This window comes from Heterodontus francisci, chromosome 14, assembly GCF_036365525.1.
Source record: "Heterodontus francisci isolate sHetFra1 chromosome 14, sHetFra1.hap1, whole genome shotgun sequence".
NCBI classification, from domain to species: domain Eukaryota; kingdom Metazoa; phylum Chordata; class Chondrichthyes; order Heterodontiformes; family Heterodontidae; genus Heterodontus; species Heterodontus francisci.
In genome coordinates, this window is record NC_090384.1 from 81,198,157 (window position 1) to 81,215,477 (window position 17,321).

At 50.2% G+C, this 17,321-nt stretch overlaps 1 protein-coding gene across 1 annotated transcript in view; it reads left to right on the forward strand.

Moving 5' to 3' along the window:
• The first annotated feature begins 200 nt into the window (after nucleotides 1-200).
• Nucleotides 201-17,321, forward strand: part of alx4b (ALX homeobox 4b) — a 55,242-nt gene continuing 38,121 nt past the window's right edge. The window contains exons 1-2 of the mRNA XM_068046473.1: nucleotides 201-549; nucleotides 5,924-5,944. Coding sequence (XP_067902574.1) covers nucleotides 201-549; nucleotides 5,924-5,944 — 370 coding nt within the window. The remainder of the gene's footprint in view (nucleotides 550-5,923; nucleotides 5,945-17,321) is intronic.

A 17,321-nucleotide genomic window follows, 5' to 3' on the forward strand; every position in this document is an offset into this window, starting at 1 on the left:
GGTGGGAGACGCTGAGGGTCTGGGATATAGTGAGTTGTTACATCTGCAAGCCCCTGCCTCTCACGAAAAAACCCACAAAGGACTCGAGTTCAAGTCGGCTCCCCTCTACGCTCCGCGATTCCCAATCGTGTGCAAGCAAGTTCCCTGCTGCGGACCTGCCAGATCCCCTATTGTAAAGAACTCGAAACTTCTTTTTAGGAATGAACGGGGAGACTTGCGTGTCTTATTGTGATATAGCGAGTATGGATTCATATTATAACCCAGCTCCGCAGGCGAGAGAGCATCAGGACTCTCCTTTTAGAACATTCCAGCCAAGTGACAAGTTCGGCTCCAACTTCCTGGCCAACAAAGGCCAAAGTTACGGTGACAAGTCGAGGACCCCCTTCCAGCAGGAATGTGAGCCTTTGGACACCAGCGTTCAAAACCCCACCGGCGACAGCGCCTTTAACAAATATCTGTATATGCAGAGTGCAGGCAGGACCGCCAAGTCTCCGGCGCAAAACAAGATTCAAGAAGCCAGCCACAACGGCGCCTTGATCCCCTGCTACGGTGAGTCACCCCTTGGGGGAACTTCGTCTCGTGACTCTTAAAGTATACAAACTTCTACTTTTATCGGGGAAAAAATGAATATTCGCTGAGTGGATCTAAAGTGTAACTTTCATGCTTTAAAAGATTGGTTCTGTGGAGTCATCACAATAGCATTTTTTCCAATGGTGAATTTTACTCAACTATTTTCCCTTTGTTGTTTGGCGAGACAGACCGTGGAGAGGCAGAGTGTGTATGTGTCATCGTTGCAGACCAGTGAACGTAGTTTTACCGTTAGCTTTTGTCTGCCTTGTGAAGTACATTAGGCACTGATGGCGCTGTAGACCATTCGCGGAGTCAATTCAATAAGAAGTGAAAATAGCTATAATGAAGGAGAGTTAGATAACAGGAGCGGCCCGAAGTGAAAGCGCTGAGTTAGGGGACGGGACTCACGTTGTACTAGAGGACGCTGTATTGTTACAAGGGTTGGTTGTAAGTACAAAGGAGAGTTGTAATACAATAAAGGCCACTCGTGTGAGACTACACTATGCAATATATTGACCCGACGCTGCTCTCCTGTCCCCGATACAGTTCCCTTCTGAATGCACCTGTGCTATCTTCCACTTCCCATTAAATTGCCATGCGAGTACACTGTAGGCAATAACTCAAAGAGCCCGAGCTGATGAAGAAGTGGCGCCCCGAGCCGAGAGGTGCCAGGTTATATTAACAACCCATCCATCAGCTGGGTGGCCCAGGACAGGCGGAGGACGGCGCGCAGCCGCTAACAGCTCCCACCTTCAACTCATCAGCCATCCGGAGAAGCATTTCGGCACTCTTGCCCCAACCTCACATTAAAAAGCAAAACTCTGCCTTCTCTCACAAAATGAGAAGTAAATACTCTAACAAAAGGTGCCGTGCGCTGACCCCTATACCACAGGTTGCAAAACAAACACCGCTCAATTCAAGCGAAAGTGAAAGAACAGAGTGCTTTTGAATGTTTTATACTAAAAAGATTAACTTTGTGTTTCTTTTGGAGCAACTTGATGATGTATTGATGAGTGACAATCACTCTCCCAATAGAGTCAATGTCACTTTCTATTGAGTGAGATCCCCGGCAACATTGCTCTTGTGTTTTTAGTTACTGTGCAATACTTTACAGTTAACTCCATCCTCGTCTATTTTGAATATTCAGAAAGCCATTCGCAAAACATTGTAGTGAAGATTTACCACTAATATATAACAGGAATATGCTTCCTACACGCTGTTGCTTTATCCGTCTTGATGAGAACGGTGTGACTGGAAGAATCGGGCTGTTATATTGCACCACACAACATCTAGGTGTACAATTAGTTACCAGACATATCACTAATTAATGACAGAAATGTGCAGATGATACAGCACCATACGCCGATTTCAAAAGATTAAACCCCAGATAGCTACTTTTTTTGATCGGTTCTTTAAATGACAATTCTCCGGAATGTTGCAATGAAAACAAAGCAAAAATCGGCAGGACTGTTAATTCATAGTTGAATGTAGCAACTTCAGTTTCCAAAAAATAGGATCGTAGTTTTGTTGCTTTTAGAAATGCCTATTTATTCTCTGCAGAAAATTCTCAACTTTTTTCGTTGCAAGTACTCGTGCTTTTGTTTTACAACAACTTGCATTTACATAGCCGTTTTTTAACGCAGGAAAACGACAAAAGGCGCTTCACGGCAACATACGAAGTCAAAAATTCACACCCAATTAAAGATGCATATATTAGTGCAGGTGACTGGAAGCTAAGATGTAATTTTAAGGAGGATCTCAAACGAGGAGAACGAGGTGAAGACGGAGACGTTTGTGTGTGTGTGTGTTTGTGGAGGGGGGAAAATTCAAGAGCTTAGGATGTCAAAGCATGTCCCCCCTCCCTCATTGAGGGGTTGAGGAAATGGTGGGGGGGGGGGGTGTTGGGGGGGGGGGGGGGGGAATGTATAAGAATCCAGAGTTGGAGGAACGCGGAGTCCTTGGAGGGCTGGAGGAGGTTCCAGAGATAGGGAAGGGCGAGGCAATGAAGGGATTTGAACAGAAGGATAAGAATATAAATTCGAGGAGTTGCCAATGTAGGTCAGCGAGCACAGGAATGATGGGGGAGTGGGGCTTGTTGCAGGTTAGAATATGTGTAGCAGAGTTTTAGATGAAGTCAAATTTGTGAAGGATGGAAGCCGGTAGGCTAACAGAATAGTTGAGCATGAAAGCATGAATGAGGGCTGCTGTAGCAGATAAATGTTTTTTGAAAGGTACATATTTTAAAATAAATCAATATCACAATTTCGTCTTTTTGGGCCAGCCTTGTAACCTAATTAACGTATATAATACATACATAACAACGACCGTTAATTCATCAAATCAATGTTCACTTTTTAGCCATCTTACAACAAATCTAAATGCTTGAATTAGAGACTTCCCTCCTATTGAATGTGAGCAGTATGTAGTAACAAATGATAAACAATCCAAGTGCACAGTGAATGTGGCATTCTGGAATCCGAACGTTTTTGTCTAAGTATTCTTAAAACATTACACAACAAGAAAAGACATAATAAACGGGGTGGCATTTGCTTCATGGTTCACGGAAGTGCGGCTAAAATATCTCCATGTATCTGGCCAGGAAGCAAATTTACATCAGAATGCACTCGATTATATTAGAACAAATACACTGTCCGAGCTCAATTCTGTTGCATGTTAATTTCAAAATAAATCCGTGACTATTTAGATACAATATAAAACAACTATCAGGATTACTGCACTTAAGTAAGGTAACGGCACGTAAAGGTTACACTTCGAAGCTCATTTGTGGAAATCAGTCATCTAATTTTATTGTCCCAATCTCAAACTGTACTACGGAAAATCAGCCTACTGGTTACAATCCATCTTTGCCACAACATTTTGGAAATTTTCAGACACATTTGGATTCCATGTACTTTTCACGTAAATAGGCCAGACATACTCCAACTACTTTAGTTAAGAGTATCTTAGGAATGTATTTACTATCCATTAAAGTAAATACTAATTTAGAACATCGCTTTATTGATGCTTCACTATAGCTGCTCTTTAATCCAAAGTATTCAGTTTGAATCTTCTTTTGTCTATAGCACAGTAGACTATTTGCATTTTAGAGCTTTCTAACAACATCAATTATTTAACCGTTAAACATATTACTACTTCCACCCACAACAGAATTCTAGTAAGGTTGAACCAATCCATTTTGTCCAACAATCGCGCTACTGGAATAAAACGTATGTTTCCTATTCGTTTGCTCATAACTTTACCGAACGTCAGCATTTTGTAATGCGGCGACAAATAAATATGCAGCTACCTCGTGAAGTTCAAAGGGTAAATACTTTCTCAGATAGACACTACGCGGTCCTCCTTGCCATTGGCTGAAGTTCGTGCTGTACGGTTACATAGGTAGTCTCTAAAATCATCAGAAACCTCGGCCCCAGACTAACGTTACTGTAGAAAGTGCAAGTTTCCACAACACCAAGAGCTTTCGTTTTGATGTAGGGGAGCAACGCAGAATTTCTTGGCTCTAGATTTACGAATATTTCCACATTCCAAGCTTGAAGCTTTTATTAATGAATTCTTCTCATCTGTGTGGATGAACTAAACCAGACAGGCTTGTGGTACTGGGTCCATAATGAGTTGGGAGCTTCTACATACCGAAGGAGTTTTTTTTTAATTGAAGCAACAGAAGAAAAAAAAGCTTGACACAAGAATGTTAAGATTTTGGTCATATCTCCCTTTTAAATCTTATTACAGGACTGACGCCTTACAAGATACTGTAATGAATCCATGATGGTGCAATGATTGATATAACAAAATTGTCTTGTTGGATAAATACCAAGATCTCAAGCCAAATTATCTGTACAATATTAAAGGAGGGACAATAGTATTCAATTCTTTTGTTATCACCTTTCGCAAAAGAGCAATTTCGGTATCATAATCGAAATGATGCGTAAAGAATTGAAAACAAGTATACCCGTCAAAACGTAACAGTAACCCTGAGATAGCTGGTATAGCACATTTGGATGTGGTCAGTTGCATAGCTTGGGATGAATCACATGCTCACTGTGTTCTGATTTTGTGCATTGCACGGCTACCCACTCCTATGATGGATGTTTGTGTCCTCACGGGTACAGTCAAGCAGGAATCCAACGCACCCCCTGCTGCCTGGGAACAAGGAGACGATTAAAGCACAAAATAACTGTCAACCAAGTACTTTAACCAAACGAGAGGTACCGTTTGAGAAATAATGCAAAGATGCGACACTTCAGCGACAACCAATGAGATTGTCCATTATTGCTAAATATATTAGGCTATGCAATCACCTGTACTGCTGCGGAGAATCGGAAACAGAGCTGATCATCATTCGATAAGATTTAGAAGCTACTTATTCAGGTGTTTATCAAAAATTATTCAAATAAACATATAGGTCTTTTGATAACTTTCTAACCGCAGTTTACATCTTTTCCGGTTACGAAAAATGAATTATCGATTGAAATAGAAAATTGATCGATACTCATCCAGCGCTAAGGCTTTTATAACATACAATGACTTAAGTTGTGTAAATTCAGATTTGATCTTCCCGATTTATAATGAAGGCATTGCAAAATTTCAAGGCCATGGACAGCATGATTGACTGAAACCTTCCCACACCATCACCCAGCCCTTCCCCGGTACAGACAGCAAAACCACTTCCACTGGCGAGCAGAATCAAATGGGTGCAGCTCCTGATTAATATAACTAAGGGTCTTTCAGGGATTTCTGTAACTTTACTTGGGTCTGGCTACCTTTAATCAAGTTTGATGAAAATATTTCACATACGAATATATGAATTAGGAGCAGGAGTAGGCCACTCGGCCCATCGATCCTGCTCCGCCATTCAATAAGATTATGGCTGCACTGATTACTCCACATTTCCACCCACCCCCGATAACCTTCCACCCCCTTTGCTTAACAAGAATCTATCTACCTCTGCCTTAAAAATATTCAAAGACTCTGCTTCCACTGCCTTTTGAGGAAGAGAATTCCAAAGACTCAAGACCCTCTGAGAGAGAAAAATTCTCCTCATCTCTGTCTTAAATTAGCAACCCCTTATTTTTAAAGAGTGACCCTTAATTCCAGATTCTCCCACAAGGGGAAACATCCTTTCCACATCCACCCTGTCAGGACCCCTCAGGATCTTATATGTTTCAATCAAGTTGCCTCCTACACTTCTAAATTCCAGCGGATACAAGCCTAGCCCGTCCAATCTTTCCTCGTAAGACAGCCCACCCATTCCAAATATGAGTCCAGTAAACCTTCTCTGTACTGCCTCCAATGCATTTACATCCTTCCTTAAATAAGGAGACCAGTACTCCAGATGTGGTCTCACCAATGCCCTGTATAGCCGAAGCATAACCTCCCTACTTTTGTATTCAGTTCCCTTTGCAACAAACAGTAACATTCTATTAGCTTTCCTAATTATGTGCTGTACCTGCATACTAAGCTTTTGCGATTCATCCACTAGGACAACCAGATCCCACTGCATCTCAGAGCTCTGCAATCTCTCACCATTTAGATAATATGCTTCTTTTTTATTCTTCCTGCCATAGTGGACAATTTCCCACTTTCCCACATTATACTCCATTTGCCAGATCTTTGCCCACTCACGTTACCTATCTATATCCCTTTGTAGCCCCCTTATGTCATGCTCCTCTCTCTCTCTCTCTCTGGTCTCGTCGTGCGCCTCTCTCTCTCTCCACTCCCGCCATGCTCCTCTCTCTCTCTCTGCACTCCTGCCGTACTCCTCTCTCTATCTCTCCACTCCTGCCATGCTCCTCTCTTTCAGCTCCCGCCCTGCTCCTCTCTCTCTCTCTCGCTGCACTCCCGCCGTACTCCTCTCTCTCTCTCTCTGTGCTCCCATGTTCTTTTCTCTCTCTCTCCGTTCCCGCCGTGCTCCTCTCTCTCTCTCCCTCTGCGCTCCCTCCCTGCTCCTCTCTCGCTCTCCACTCCCGCCGTGTCCCTCTCTCTCTCTCTCTGCGCTTTCGTTATGCTCCTCTCTCTCTCCGCTCCCACCGAGCTCATCTCTCTCTCTCTCCCTCTGCGCTCTCATCCTGCTCCTCTCTCTCTCTCCGCTCCCATCGTGCTCCTCTCTCTCTCTCTGCGCTCCCGCCATGCTCCTCGCTCTCTCTGCACTCTGGTCATGCTCCTCTCTCTCTCCGCTCCCGCTGTGGTCCTCTCTCTCTCTCTCTCTCTGCTCCCGCTGTGCTCCTCTCCCTCTCTCCGCTCCCGCTGTGCTCCTCTCTCTCTCTGCGCACTCGTCATGCTCCTCTCTCTCTCTGCCCTCCCGCCGTGCTCCTCTCTCTCTCTGCTCCCGCTGTGCTCCTCTCTCTCTCTCCACTCCAGCTGTGCTCCTCTCTCTCTCTGCTCCTGCCCTACTCCTTTCTCTCTCTCTCTGCTCCCGCTGTGCTCCTCTCTCTCTCTCTGCGCTCCTGCCCTGCTCATTTCTCTCTCTCTGCTCCCGCTGTGCTCCTCTCTATCTCTCTCTGCGCTCCCGCTGTGCTCCACTCTCTCTCTGCACTCTCGTCATGCTCCTCTTTCTCTCTGCGCTCCCGCCCTGCTCCTCTCTCTCTCCGCTCCCGCCATGCTCCTCTCTCGCTCTCCGCTCCCGCCCTGCTCCTCTCTCGCTCTCTGTGCTCCCGCCGTTTTCCTCTCTCTCTCTCTGTGCTCCCGCCATGCTGCTCTCTCTCTCTCTGTGCTATCGTCGTGCTCCTCTCTCTCTCTCTCTCTGCGCTCCCACCGTGCTCATCTCTCTCTCTCTCTGTGCTCCCGCCATGCTCCTCTCTCTCTCTCTTTGTTCCCGCCGTGTTCCTCTCTCTCTCTCTCTCTGTTCGCACCGTGCTCCTCTCTCTCTCTCTGTGCTCCCGCCATGCTCCTCTCTCTCTCCGCTCCCGCCATGCTCCTCTCTCTCTCCGCTCCCGCCCTGCTCCTCTCTCTCTGCTCCCGCCGTGCTCCTCTCTCTCTCTGAGCTCCCGCCCTGCTCTTCTCTCTCTCTGTGCTCCCGCTGTGCTCCTCTCTCGCTCTCTGTGCTCCTGCCGTTCTTCTCTCTCTCTCTGTGCCCCCGCCGTGCAGCTCCCTCTCTCTCTGTGCTCCTGCCGTGCACCTCTCTCTCTCTGTGCTCCCGCCGTGCTGCTCTCTCTCTCTCTCTGCGCTCTCATCGTGCTCCTCTCTTTCTCTCTCTGCGCTCCCACCGTGCTCATCTCTCTCTCTCTGTGCTCCTGCCGTGCTCCTCTCTCTCTCTTTGTTCCCGCCATGTTCCTCTCTCTCTCTCTGTTCGCACCGTGCTCCTCTCTCTCTCTCTGCTCCCGCCGTGCTCCTCTCTCTCTGCGCTCCTGCCCTGATCCTCTCTCTCTCAGTGCTCCCGCCCTGCTCTTCTCTCTCTCTGTGCTCCCTCTGTGCTCCTCTCTCTCTCTCTGCATCTCGTCGTGCACCTCTCTCTCTCTGCGCTCCCGCTGTGCTCATCTCTCGCTCTCTGTGCTCCCGCCGTTCTTCTCTCTCTCTCTCTGTGCCCCCGCCGTGCACCTCCCTCTCTCTCTGTGCTCCCGCCGTGCTCCTCTCTCTCTCTCTGCGCTCCTGCCGTGCTCCTCTCTCTCTCTCCATGTGCTCTCGTCGTGCGCCTCTCCCTCTCTCTCTTTGTGCGCTACTGCCGTGCTCCTCTGCCTCTCTCTGTGCACCCGCCATGCTCCTCTCTCTCTCTCTGCCCTCCCGCTGTGCTCATCTCTCTCTCTCTCTCTGCGCTCCTGCCGTGCTCCTCTCTCTCTCTCTGCGCTCCCACCATGCTCCTCTCCCTCTCTCTGCACTCCCACCGTGCTTCCTGTCTCTCTATCTGTGCTCCCGCCACGCTCCTCTCTCTCTGTGCTCCTCTCTCTCTCTCTGCGCTCCCGCCGTGCTCCTCTCCCTCTCTCTCTGCACTCTCGTCATGCTCCTCTTTCCCTCTCCGCTCCCGCCTGGCTCCTCTCTCTCCATCTGCGCTCTCGTCATGCTCCTCTCTCTCTCTCCACTCTCGTCATGCTCCTCTCTCTCTCTTGTCGTGCTCCATCTCTCCACTCCCACTGTGCTCCTCTCTCTCTACATTCCCGCCGTACTCCTCTCTCTCTCTCTGCGCTCTCGTCATGCTCCTCTCTCCACTCCCACCATGCTCCTCTTTCTCTCTGCACTCCGACCATACTCCTCTCTCTATCTCTGTGCTCCCGTCGTGCTCCTCTCTCTCTCTCTCTGTGCTCCCGCTGTGCTCCTCTCTCTCACTTTCTGTGCTACTGCCATGCTCCTCTCTCTCTCTGCACTCCCGCCTTGCTCCTCTCTCTCTCTCTCTGCTCCCGGCGGGATCCTCTCTCTCTCTGTGCTCCCATCGTGCTCCTCTCTCACTCTCTGCACTCTCATCGTGCTCCTCTCTCTCTCTCTCTGCGCTCCCGCCCTACTCCTCTCTCTGCGCTCCCGCCTTGCTCCTCTCTCTCTCTCTGCGCTCCCGCCCTACTCCTCTCTCTCTCTTTCCGTTCCCACTGTGCTACTCTCTCTCTGCACACCCACCGTGCTCCTCTCTCTCTGCGATCCCGCCTTGCTCCTCTCTCTCTCTCTCCGCTACCACTGTGCTCCTCTCTCTCTCTCTGCGCTCTCGTCTTGCTCCTCTCTCTCTCTCCACTCTCGTCATGCTCCATCTCTCCATTCCTGCTGTGCTCCTCTCTCTCTCTACATTCCCGCCGTACTACTCTCTCTCTCTCTGCGCTCTCATCATGCTCCTCTCTCTCTCTCCACTCCCGCTGTGCTCCTCTCTCTCTCTCTCCGCTCCCACCATGCTCCTCTCTCTCTGCGCTCCTGCCGTGCTCCTCTCTCTCTCTCTGTGCTCCTCTCTCTCCGCTCCCGCCGTGCTCCTCTCTCTCTCTCCGCTCCCGCCATGCTCCTCTCTCTCTGCACTGCTGCCGTGCTCCTCTCTCTCTCTCTGCACTCCTGCCGTGCTCCTCTCTCTCTCTCTGCACTCCTGCCGTGCTCCTCTCTCTCTCTCTGTGCTCCCATCGTGCTCCTCTCTCTCTCTCCGCTTCCGCAGTGCTCCTCTCTCTCCGCTCCCACTGTGCTCCTCTCTCTCTCTCTCTCTGCTCCCACCGTGCTCCTCTCTCTCTCTGCACTCCCGCCTTGCTCCTCTCTCTCTGTGCTCCCGGCGGGATCCTCTCTCTTGCTCTGTGCTCCCGCCATGTTCCTCTCTCTCTGTGCTCCCATCGTGCTCCTCTCTCTCTCTCTCTCCGCTCCCACTGTGCTCCTCTCTCTCTCTCTCTCCGCTCCCGCTGTGCTCCTCTCTCTCTCTCTCTCTCTCTGCTCCCACCGTGCTCCTCTCGCTCTGCGCTCCTGCCCTGCTCCTCTCTCTCTCTGCGCTCCCGCCCTACTCATCTCTCTCTCTCTCCGTTCCCGCTGTGTTGCTCTCTCTCCCTCTGTGCTCCCACCCTGCTCCTCTCTCTCTCTCTCCGCTCCCGCTGTGCTCCTCTCTCCCTCTCTGCACTCTCATCATGCTCCTCTCTCTCTCTCTTTATCTGCGCTCCCGCTGTGCTCCTCTCTCTCTCTCTCTCTCTCTCCGCTCCCGCTGCGCTCCTCTCTCTCTCTCTCTGCTCCCACCGTGCTCCTCTCGCACTGCGCTCCCGCCCTGCTCCTCTCTCTCTCTCTCTGCTCCCACCGTGCTCCTCTCGCACTGCGCTCCCGCCCTGCTCCTCTCTCTCTCTCTCTCTCTGCGCTCCCACCCTACTCATCTTTCTCTCTCTCCATTCCCGCTGTGCTGCTCTCTCTCCCTCTGTGCTCCCACCCTGCTCCTCTCTCTCTCTCTCCGCTCCCGCCGTGCTCCTCTCTCTCTCTTTCTCCGCGTTCCGCTGTGCTCCACTCTCTCTCTCTCTGCGCTCTCGTCATGCTCCTCTCTCTCTCTCTTTCTCCGCTTTCCGCTGTGCTCCTCTCTCTCTCTCTCGTCGTGCTCCTCTCTCTCTCTCTCTCTCTGCTCCCACTGTGCTCCTCTCTCTCTGTGCTCCCGGCGGGATCCTCTCTCTTGCTCTGTGCTCCCGCCATGTTCCTCTGTGCTCCACTCTCTCTCTCTCTGCGCTCTCGTCATGCTCCTCTCTCTCTCTCTTTCTCCGCTTTCCGCTGTGCTCCTCTCTCTCTCTCTCGTCGTGCTCCTCTCTCTCTCTCTCTCTCTGCTCCCACTGTGCTCCTCTCTCTCTGTGCTCCCATCGTGCTCCTCTCTCTCCGCTCCCACTGTGCTCCTCTCTCTCTCTCTCTCTCTCCGCTCCCGCTGTGCTCCTCTCTCTCTCTCTCTCCGCTCCCGCTGCGCTCCTCTCTCTCGCTGCTCCCACCGTGCTCCTCTCGCTCTGCGCTCCCGCCCTGCTCCTCTCTCTCTCTCTCTCTGCGCTCCCACCCTACTCATCTTTCTCTCTCTCCATTCCCGCTGTGCTGCTCTCTCTCCCTCTGTGCTCCCACCCTGCTCCTCTCTCTCTCTCTCCGCTCCCGCCGTGCTCCTCTCTCTCTCTCTTTCTCCGCGTTCCGCTGTGCTCCTCTCTCTCTCTCTCGTCGTGCTCCTCTCTCTCTCTCTCTCTCTGCTCCCACCGTGCTCCTCTCTCTCTGCACTCCCGCCCTGCTCCTCTCTCTCTGTGCTCCCGGCGGGATCCTCTCTCTTGCTCTGTGCTCCCGCCATGTTCCTCTCTCTCTGTGCTCCCACCCTGCTCCTCTCTCTCTCTCCGCTCCCGCTGTGCTCCTCTCTCTCTCTCTGCACTCTCATCATGCTCCTCTCTCTCTCTCTTTATCTGCGCTCCCGCTGTGCTCCTCTCTCTCTCTCTCTCTCCGCTCCCGCTGTGCTCCTCTCTCTCTCTCTCTGCTCCCACCGTGCTCCTCTCGCTCTGCGCTCCTGCCCTGCTCCTCTCTCTCTCTGCACTCCCGCCCTACTCATCTCTCTCTCTCTCCGTTCCCGCTGTGTTGCTCTCTCTCCCTCTGTGCTCCCACCCTGCTCCTCTCTCTCTCTCTCTCCGCTCCCGCTGTGCTCCTCTCTCTCTCTCTGCACTCTCATCATGCTCCTCTCTCTCTCTCTTTATCTGCGCTCCCACTGTGCTCCTCTCTCTCTCTCTCTCCGCTCCCGCTGCGCTCCTCTTTCTCTCTCTCTGCTCCCACCGTGCTCCTCTCACTCTGCGCTCCCGCCCTGCTCCTCTCTCTCTCTCTCCCTCTCTCTGCGCTCCCGCCCTACTCATCTCTCTCTCTCTCCGTTCCCGCTGTGTTGCTCTCTCTCCTTCTGTGCTCGCACCCTGCTCCTCTCTCTCTCTCTCCACTCCCGCTGTGCTCCTCTCTCTCTCTCTGCTCCCACCGTGCTCCTCTCGCTCTGCGCTCCCGCCCAGCTCCTCTCTCTCTCTCTCTCTGTGCTCCCGCCCTACTCATCTTTCTCTCTCTCCGTTCCCGCTGTGCTGCTCTCTCTCCCTCTGTGCTCCCACCCTGCTCCTCTCTCTCTCTCTCTCCCTCTGCGCTCCCGCCCCACTCATCTTTCTCTCTCTCCGCTCCCGCCATGCTCCTCCCTCTCTCTCTTTCTCCGCGTTCTGCTGTGCTCCACTCTCTCTCTCTGCGCTCTCTTCATGCTCCTCTCTCTCTCTCTCGTCGTGCTCCTCTCTCTCTCTCTCTCTGCTCCCACCGTGCTCCTCTCTCTCTGAGCTCCCGCCCTGCTCCTCTCTCTCTCTCTCTCCGCTCCCGCCATGCTCCTCTCTCTCTCCGCTCCCGCCATGCTCCTCTCTCTCTCTCTCTGTGCTCCCGCCATGCTCCTCTCTCTCCGCTCTCGTCATGCTCCTCTCTCTCTCTGCGCTCTCGTCATGCTCCTCTCTCTCTTTCATCGTGCTCCTCTTTCTCTCTCCACGCCCGCTGTGCTCCTCTCTCCCTCTCTAAATTCCCGCCATACTCCTCTCTCTATCTCTCCGCTCCCACCATGCTCCTGTCTCTGTGTTCCTGCTGTGCTCCTCTCTCTCTCTCTCTCTGTGCTCCCGTTGTGCTCCTCTTTCTCACTTTCTGCGCTACTGCCGTGCTCCTCTGTCTCTCTCTGCCCAGCCGCCGTGCTCCTCTCTCACTGTGCTCCCGACGGGCTCCTCTCTCTTGCTCTGTGCTCCTGCGATGTTCCTCTCTCTCTCTGTGCTCCCACTGTGCTCCTCTCTCTCTCTCTCCACTCACACCGTCCTCTTCTCTCTCTCTCTCCACTCACCCCGTCCTCCTCTCTCTCTCTCTCTCACCACTCACCCCATGCTCCTCTCTCTCTCTCCACTCACCCCATGCTCCTCTCTCTCTCTCTCTCTCTCCACTCACCCCATGCTCCTCTCTCTCTCTCTCTCTCCACTCACCCAGTGCTCCTCTCTCTCTCTCTCCCTCCACTCACTCTGTGTTCCTCTATCTCTCTCTCTCCACTCACCCCATGTTCCTCTCTCTCTCTCTCTCTCCACTCACCCCGTGTTCCTCTCTCTCTTTCTCTCCACTCACCCCATGTTCCACTTTCTCTCTCTCTCCACTCACCCCGTGTTCCTCTCTCTCTCTCTGCGCTCCCACCGTGCTCTTCTCTCTCTCTGCGCTCTTGTCGTGCTCCTCTCTCTCTCTCCACTCACCCCATGCTCCTCTCTCTCTGTGCTCTCGTCGTGCTCCTCTCTCTCTCTCTGTGCTCACCCCGTGCTCCCCTCTCTCTTTCTCTCCACTCACCCTGTGCTCCTCTCTCTCTCTCTGTGCTCACCCCGTGCTCCTCTCTCTCTCTGTGCTCACCCCGTGCTCCTCTCTCTCTCTGTGCTCTCCCCGTGCTCCTCTCTCTCTCTGTGCTCTCCCCGTGCTCCTCTCTCTCTCTGTGCTCACCCCGTGCTCCTCTCTCTCTCTGTGCTCACCCCGTGCTCCTCTCTCTCTCTCTATGCTCACCCCGTGCTCCTCTCTCTCTCTCTGTGCCCACCCCGTGCTCCTCTCTCTCTCTCTCTCCACTCACCCCATGCTCCTCTCTCTCTCTCTCTCTCTCTCTCCACTCACCCCGTGCTCCTCTCTCTCTGTGCTCCTGCCGTGCTCCTCTCCCTCTCTCTGTCACTATCTCTGACTCTGGGCTTTTGGCACAATTTTTAAACCTCTGCTCCCGCCGTGCTACTCTCTCTCTCCACTTCTGCCGTGCTCCCCTGTCTCTCTCCACTCCCACCGTGGTCCTCCCACTCTCTCTCTGTCTCTGACTCTGGGCATTTGGTGTGATTTTTAAACCTCCACTCCCACCGTGCTCCCCTCTCTCTCTTTCTGATCCCTGACTCTGGGTCTATGGCGCGATTTTTAAACCTCTGCTCCCGCCGTGCTCCTCTCTCTCTCTTCGCTCCCACCATGCTCCTCTCTCTCTCTTTCTGATCCCTGACTCTGGGTCTATGGCGCGATTTTTAAACCTCTGCTCCCACCGTGCTCCTCTCTCTCTCTCCACTCCCACCATGGTCCTCCCACTCTCTCTCTGTCTCTGACTCTGGGCGTTTGGTGTGATTTTTAAACCTCCACTCCCGCCGTGCTCCTCTCTCTCTCTCCCCGCTCCTGCCATGCTCCTCTCTCTCTTCGTTCCTGCCGTGCTCCTCTCTCTCCACTCCTGCCATGTTGCTCTCTCTCTCCCTCTGTCTCCGGTAGAATTCTGAATTCTCAAAAGTATGATTGAAAGTTGAATGATGCTTAACTACAAAAACTTGAAGGCTGAAGTCACCACCGCCGATGCTGATATTTGTGCAGTGCAATGTCATGGCAACATCGCTTCCAACTGAGGTCAGTGACAAAGACATTCTGTGCATTGTTTGTGCATTGCTGTCCGGGAGCATTTTTTTAAAGGAGAGAACAGGCATCCATGTTTATTTCGACCCCACATCATAAACGTTATAAATAAAGTCCCCAGGTGGACTGATAGACAGCTTTGGTGCTTAGAAAAGGAAGCTTTATGTTGCACTGGAGTTTTACTATATCAGAGTAAACTCAGACCAGGTTGTGATAGCCTCTCGGAGAAACAAGAAAATGTGGGACAAGAGAAGACCATTTAAGTTAATCTGGCTGACACAAGAAAGGAGTCTCACTGATCAGTTTCAGTGTGCTTGAAGCCAGATTGGGACATGATTTTCAGGTTATATTGACATTTGGGTCAATTTACATCTGAACCACTTCACATTGATGAAAACGTGAGAGTGGGAGTTGGACTGTAACCTAACAGTAAATATGAGTCTCAGACCTGTAACTGGAAAGTGAGACAGGCAGAACTGTTGTACAGCTGATCCAGCGTCACACTCTGATCAGTGACAAAGGAACTAGCGACACTGGGGTTAGTATGAAATTCGAATAATGGGAGACCATCTCACAACAATGGACTGCCTTTAGGCTGGTCTTCAGTCAAATCTTCATCTCATTCCAATTTATACTCCCAGGTTAGAGTTAGTACACACACAAAACTATTGTATCAGGACACAAAAGCAATGATATAACTGAGTCTTTGACATTGACATTGTCTTTCTTTTTCCCAGACTAATTTATTAATTATATATACCAGCTAATGAAATTTGCAAAAGAAACTTGTAATATTTGAGCTCCTATAAACACAGTCCAGTAGTTCAACGATTCATCAAAAATGTCTACATTAGCCTTTGTCCTACATCACATGATATGATTTTCACCTTCAACTGCATCAGAATTATACCTCGGCAGACAGATTAGACCACACTGGAACTGAAAGAGAATAAATAAGTATACAAAAAAAACTAACTGACCTACCTCACATGTTTTATAAATAACTGACATTTCTAAATGACTTTGTTTAGAGAAAGAATCTTACTGTAGGTTTTACTCTTCAGCTTACAAGACGTTAATCCCACATTTTCTACACATTAAACTGTTGAAAAGTTATATGATATGAAGATACCTTTTTTTATTCACCACATTTAGAGAAGAATCAACTAAACCATAAGTGCACTTGGTGCAAAGCTAACCAAAGTTAAAACGTACCTCAGTTCCTATTTTTTGTCTTGCTACTGATGAAAGCTGGAGAATGGAACTCTCTCCATTTCATATACCTGTGTTGGTGTTAGCATCGAACACTCCCAGGTCAGTTATAACACAAGCAGATGCAAAGCAAAGCTCCCTCTACTCTACCCCAACAACAGGTCTCTGTCTCACCCTCAGAAGAGTATAATATACTGCATTATTGATGGTTGTGGTTGTCGGAGGCCAATTATCTCAATCCCAGGACATCACTGCAGGAGTTCCTCAGGGTAGTCCCCTACGCCCAACCATCTTCAGCTGCTTCATGAATGATCTTCCCTCCATCATAAGGTCAGAAGTGGTGATGTTCGCTGATGATTGCATAATGTTCAGCAGCATTATCGACTCCTCAGATACTGAAGCAGCCCATGTCCAAATGCAGCAAGACCTAGACAGCATCCAGGCTTAGGCTAATAAGTGACAAGTAACATTTATGCGACACAAGTGCCAGGCAATGACCATTTCAAACAAGAGAGAATCTAGCCATCTTCCCTTGACGTTCAATGGCATTACCATTACTGAATCCCTCACTATCAACATCCTGGGGGGTCACCATTGACCAGAAACTGAACTGGACCAGCCACATAAATGCTGTGGCTACAAGAGCAGGTTAGAGGCTGGAAATTCTGCAGTGAGTAACTCACCTCCTGTCTCCCCAATGCCTGTCCACCATCTACAAAGAATGTCAGGAGTGTGATGGAATACTCTCCCCTTTCCTGAATGAGTGCAGTTCCAACAATACTCAAGAAGCTCGACACCATCCAGGACAAAGCAGCCCACTTGATTGGCACCCCATGCACAACTTTCAACATTCACTCCCTGCACGACTGATGCACAGTGGCAGCAGTGTGTACCATATACAAGATGCACTGCAGCAACTCACCAAGGCTCCTTCGACAGTACCGTCCAAACCCGTGATCTCTACCATCTAGAAGGACAAGGGCAACAGATGTATGGGAACACCACCACCTGCAAATTCCCCTCCAAGTCACACACCATCCTGACTTGGAAATATATTGTCATTCCTTCACTGTTGCTGACTCAAAATCCTAGACCTCCCTTCCTAACAATACTGTTGTCGTATCTACACCCCAAGGACTGCAGCAGTTCCAGAAGGCAGCTCACCACCATCTTTTCAAGGGCAATTAGGGATGGGCAATAAATGCTGCCATAGCCAGTGACACCCACATCCCCCGAACGAATAAAAAAAATTAGCATGAAATATTATCTATTACCAACACCACCCACTCTGTGACCTCACTGAGTGACAATTCATATAAAATTAATAGTAGTTTTGTGCTATAGGCACAGACCCATTAGGAATTGTAGAACAACCACACGAGATCTTTACAGGCTACAAGAGAAACTTTCATTCCATCCGTCTGAGCTGGATTTGAGCCCAGATCCTAAGGGTGAAGCCACCACTACGTCACCCAGCTATTAAGAATCTGAGTCTATTCATGCTTAAACTCTGTCTGGATGTATTTCTCTTACAAATAGACTGCCGTTCATTCATGCTTCTCATTATCTTTACAGTGTACAAAAAATAATCAACTTTTCAGTTAGGCACAACCAGAAAAGTGTGCTGAAACCTTTAACAAGTTAAACATTTACAAGTTACCACAATGTGCATGGGTGCTTGGAATCCATTCATAACTCTATTCACTGGAAAGATATGTCCTACATTAGGAGATCACAGGTGGAAATGGTTCTTT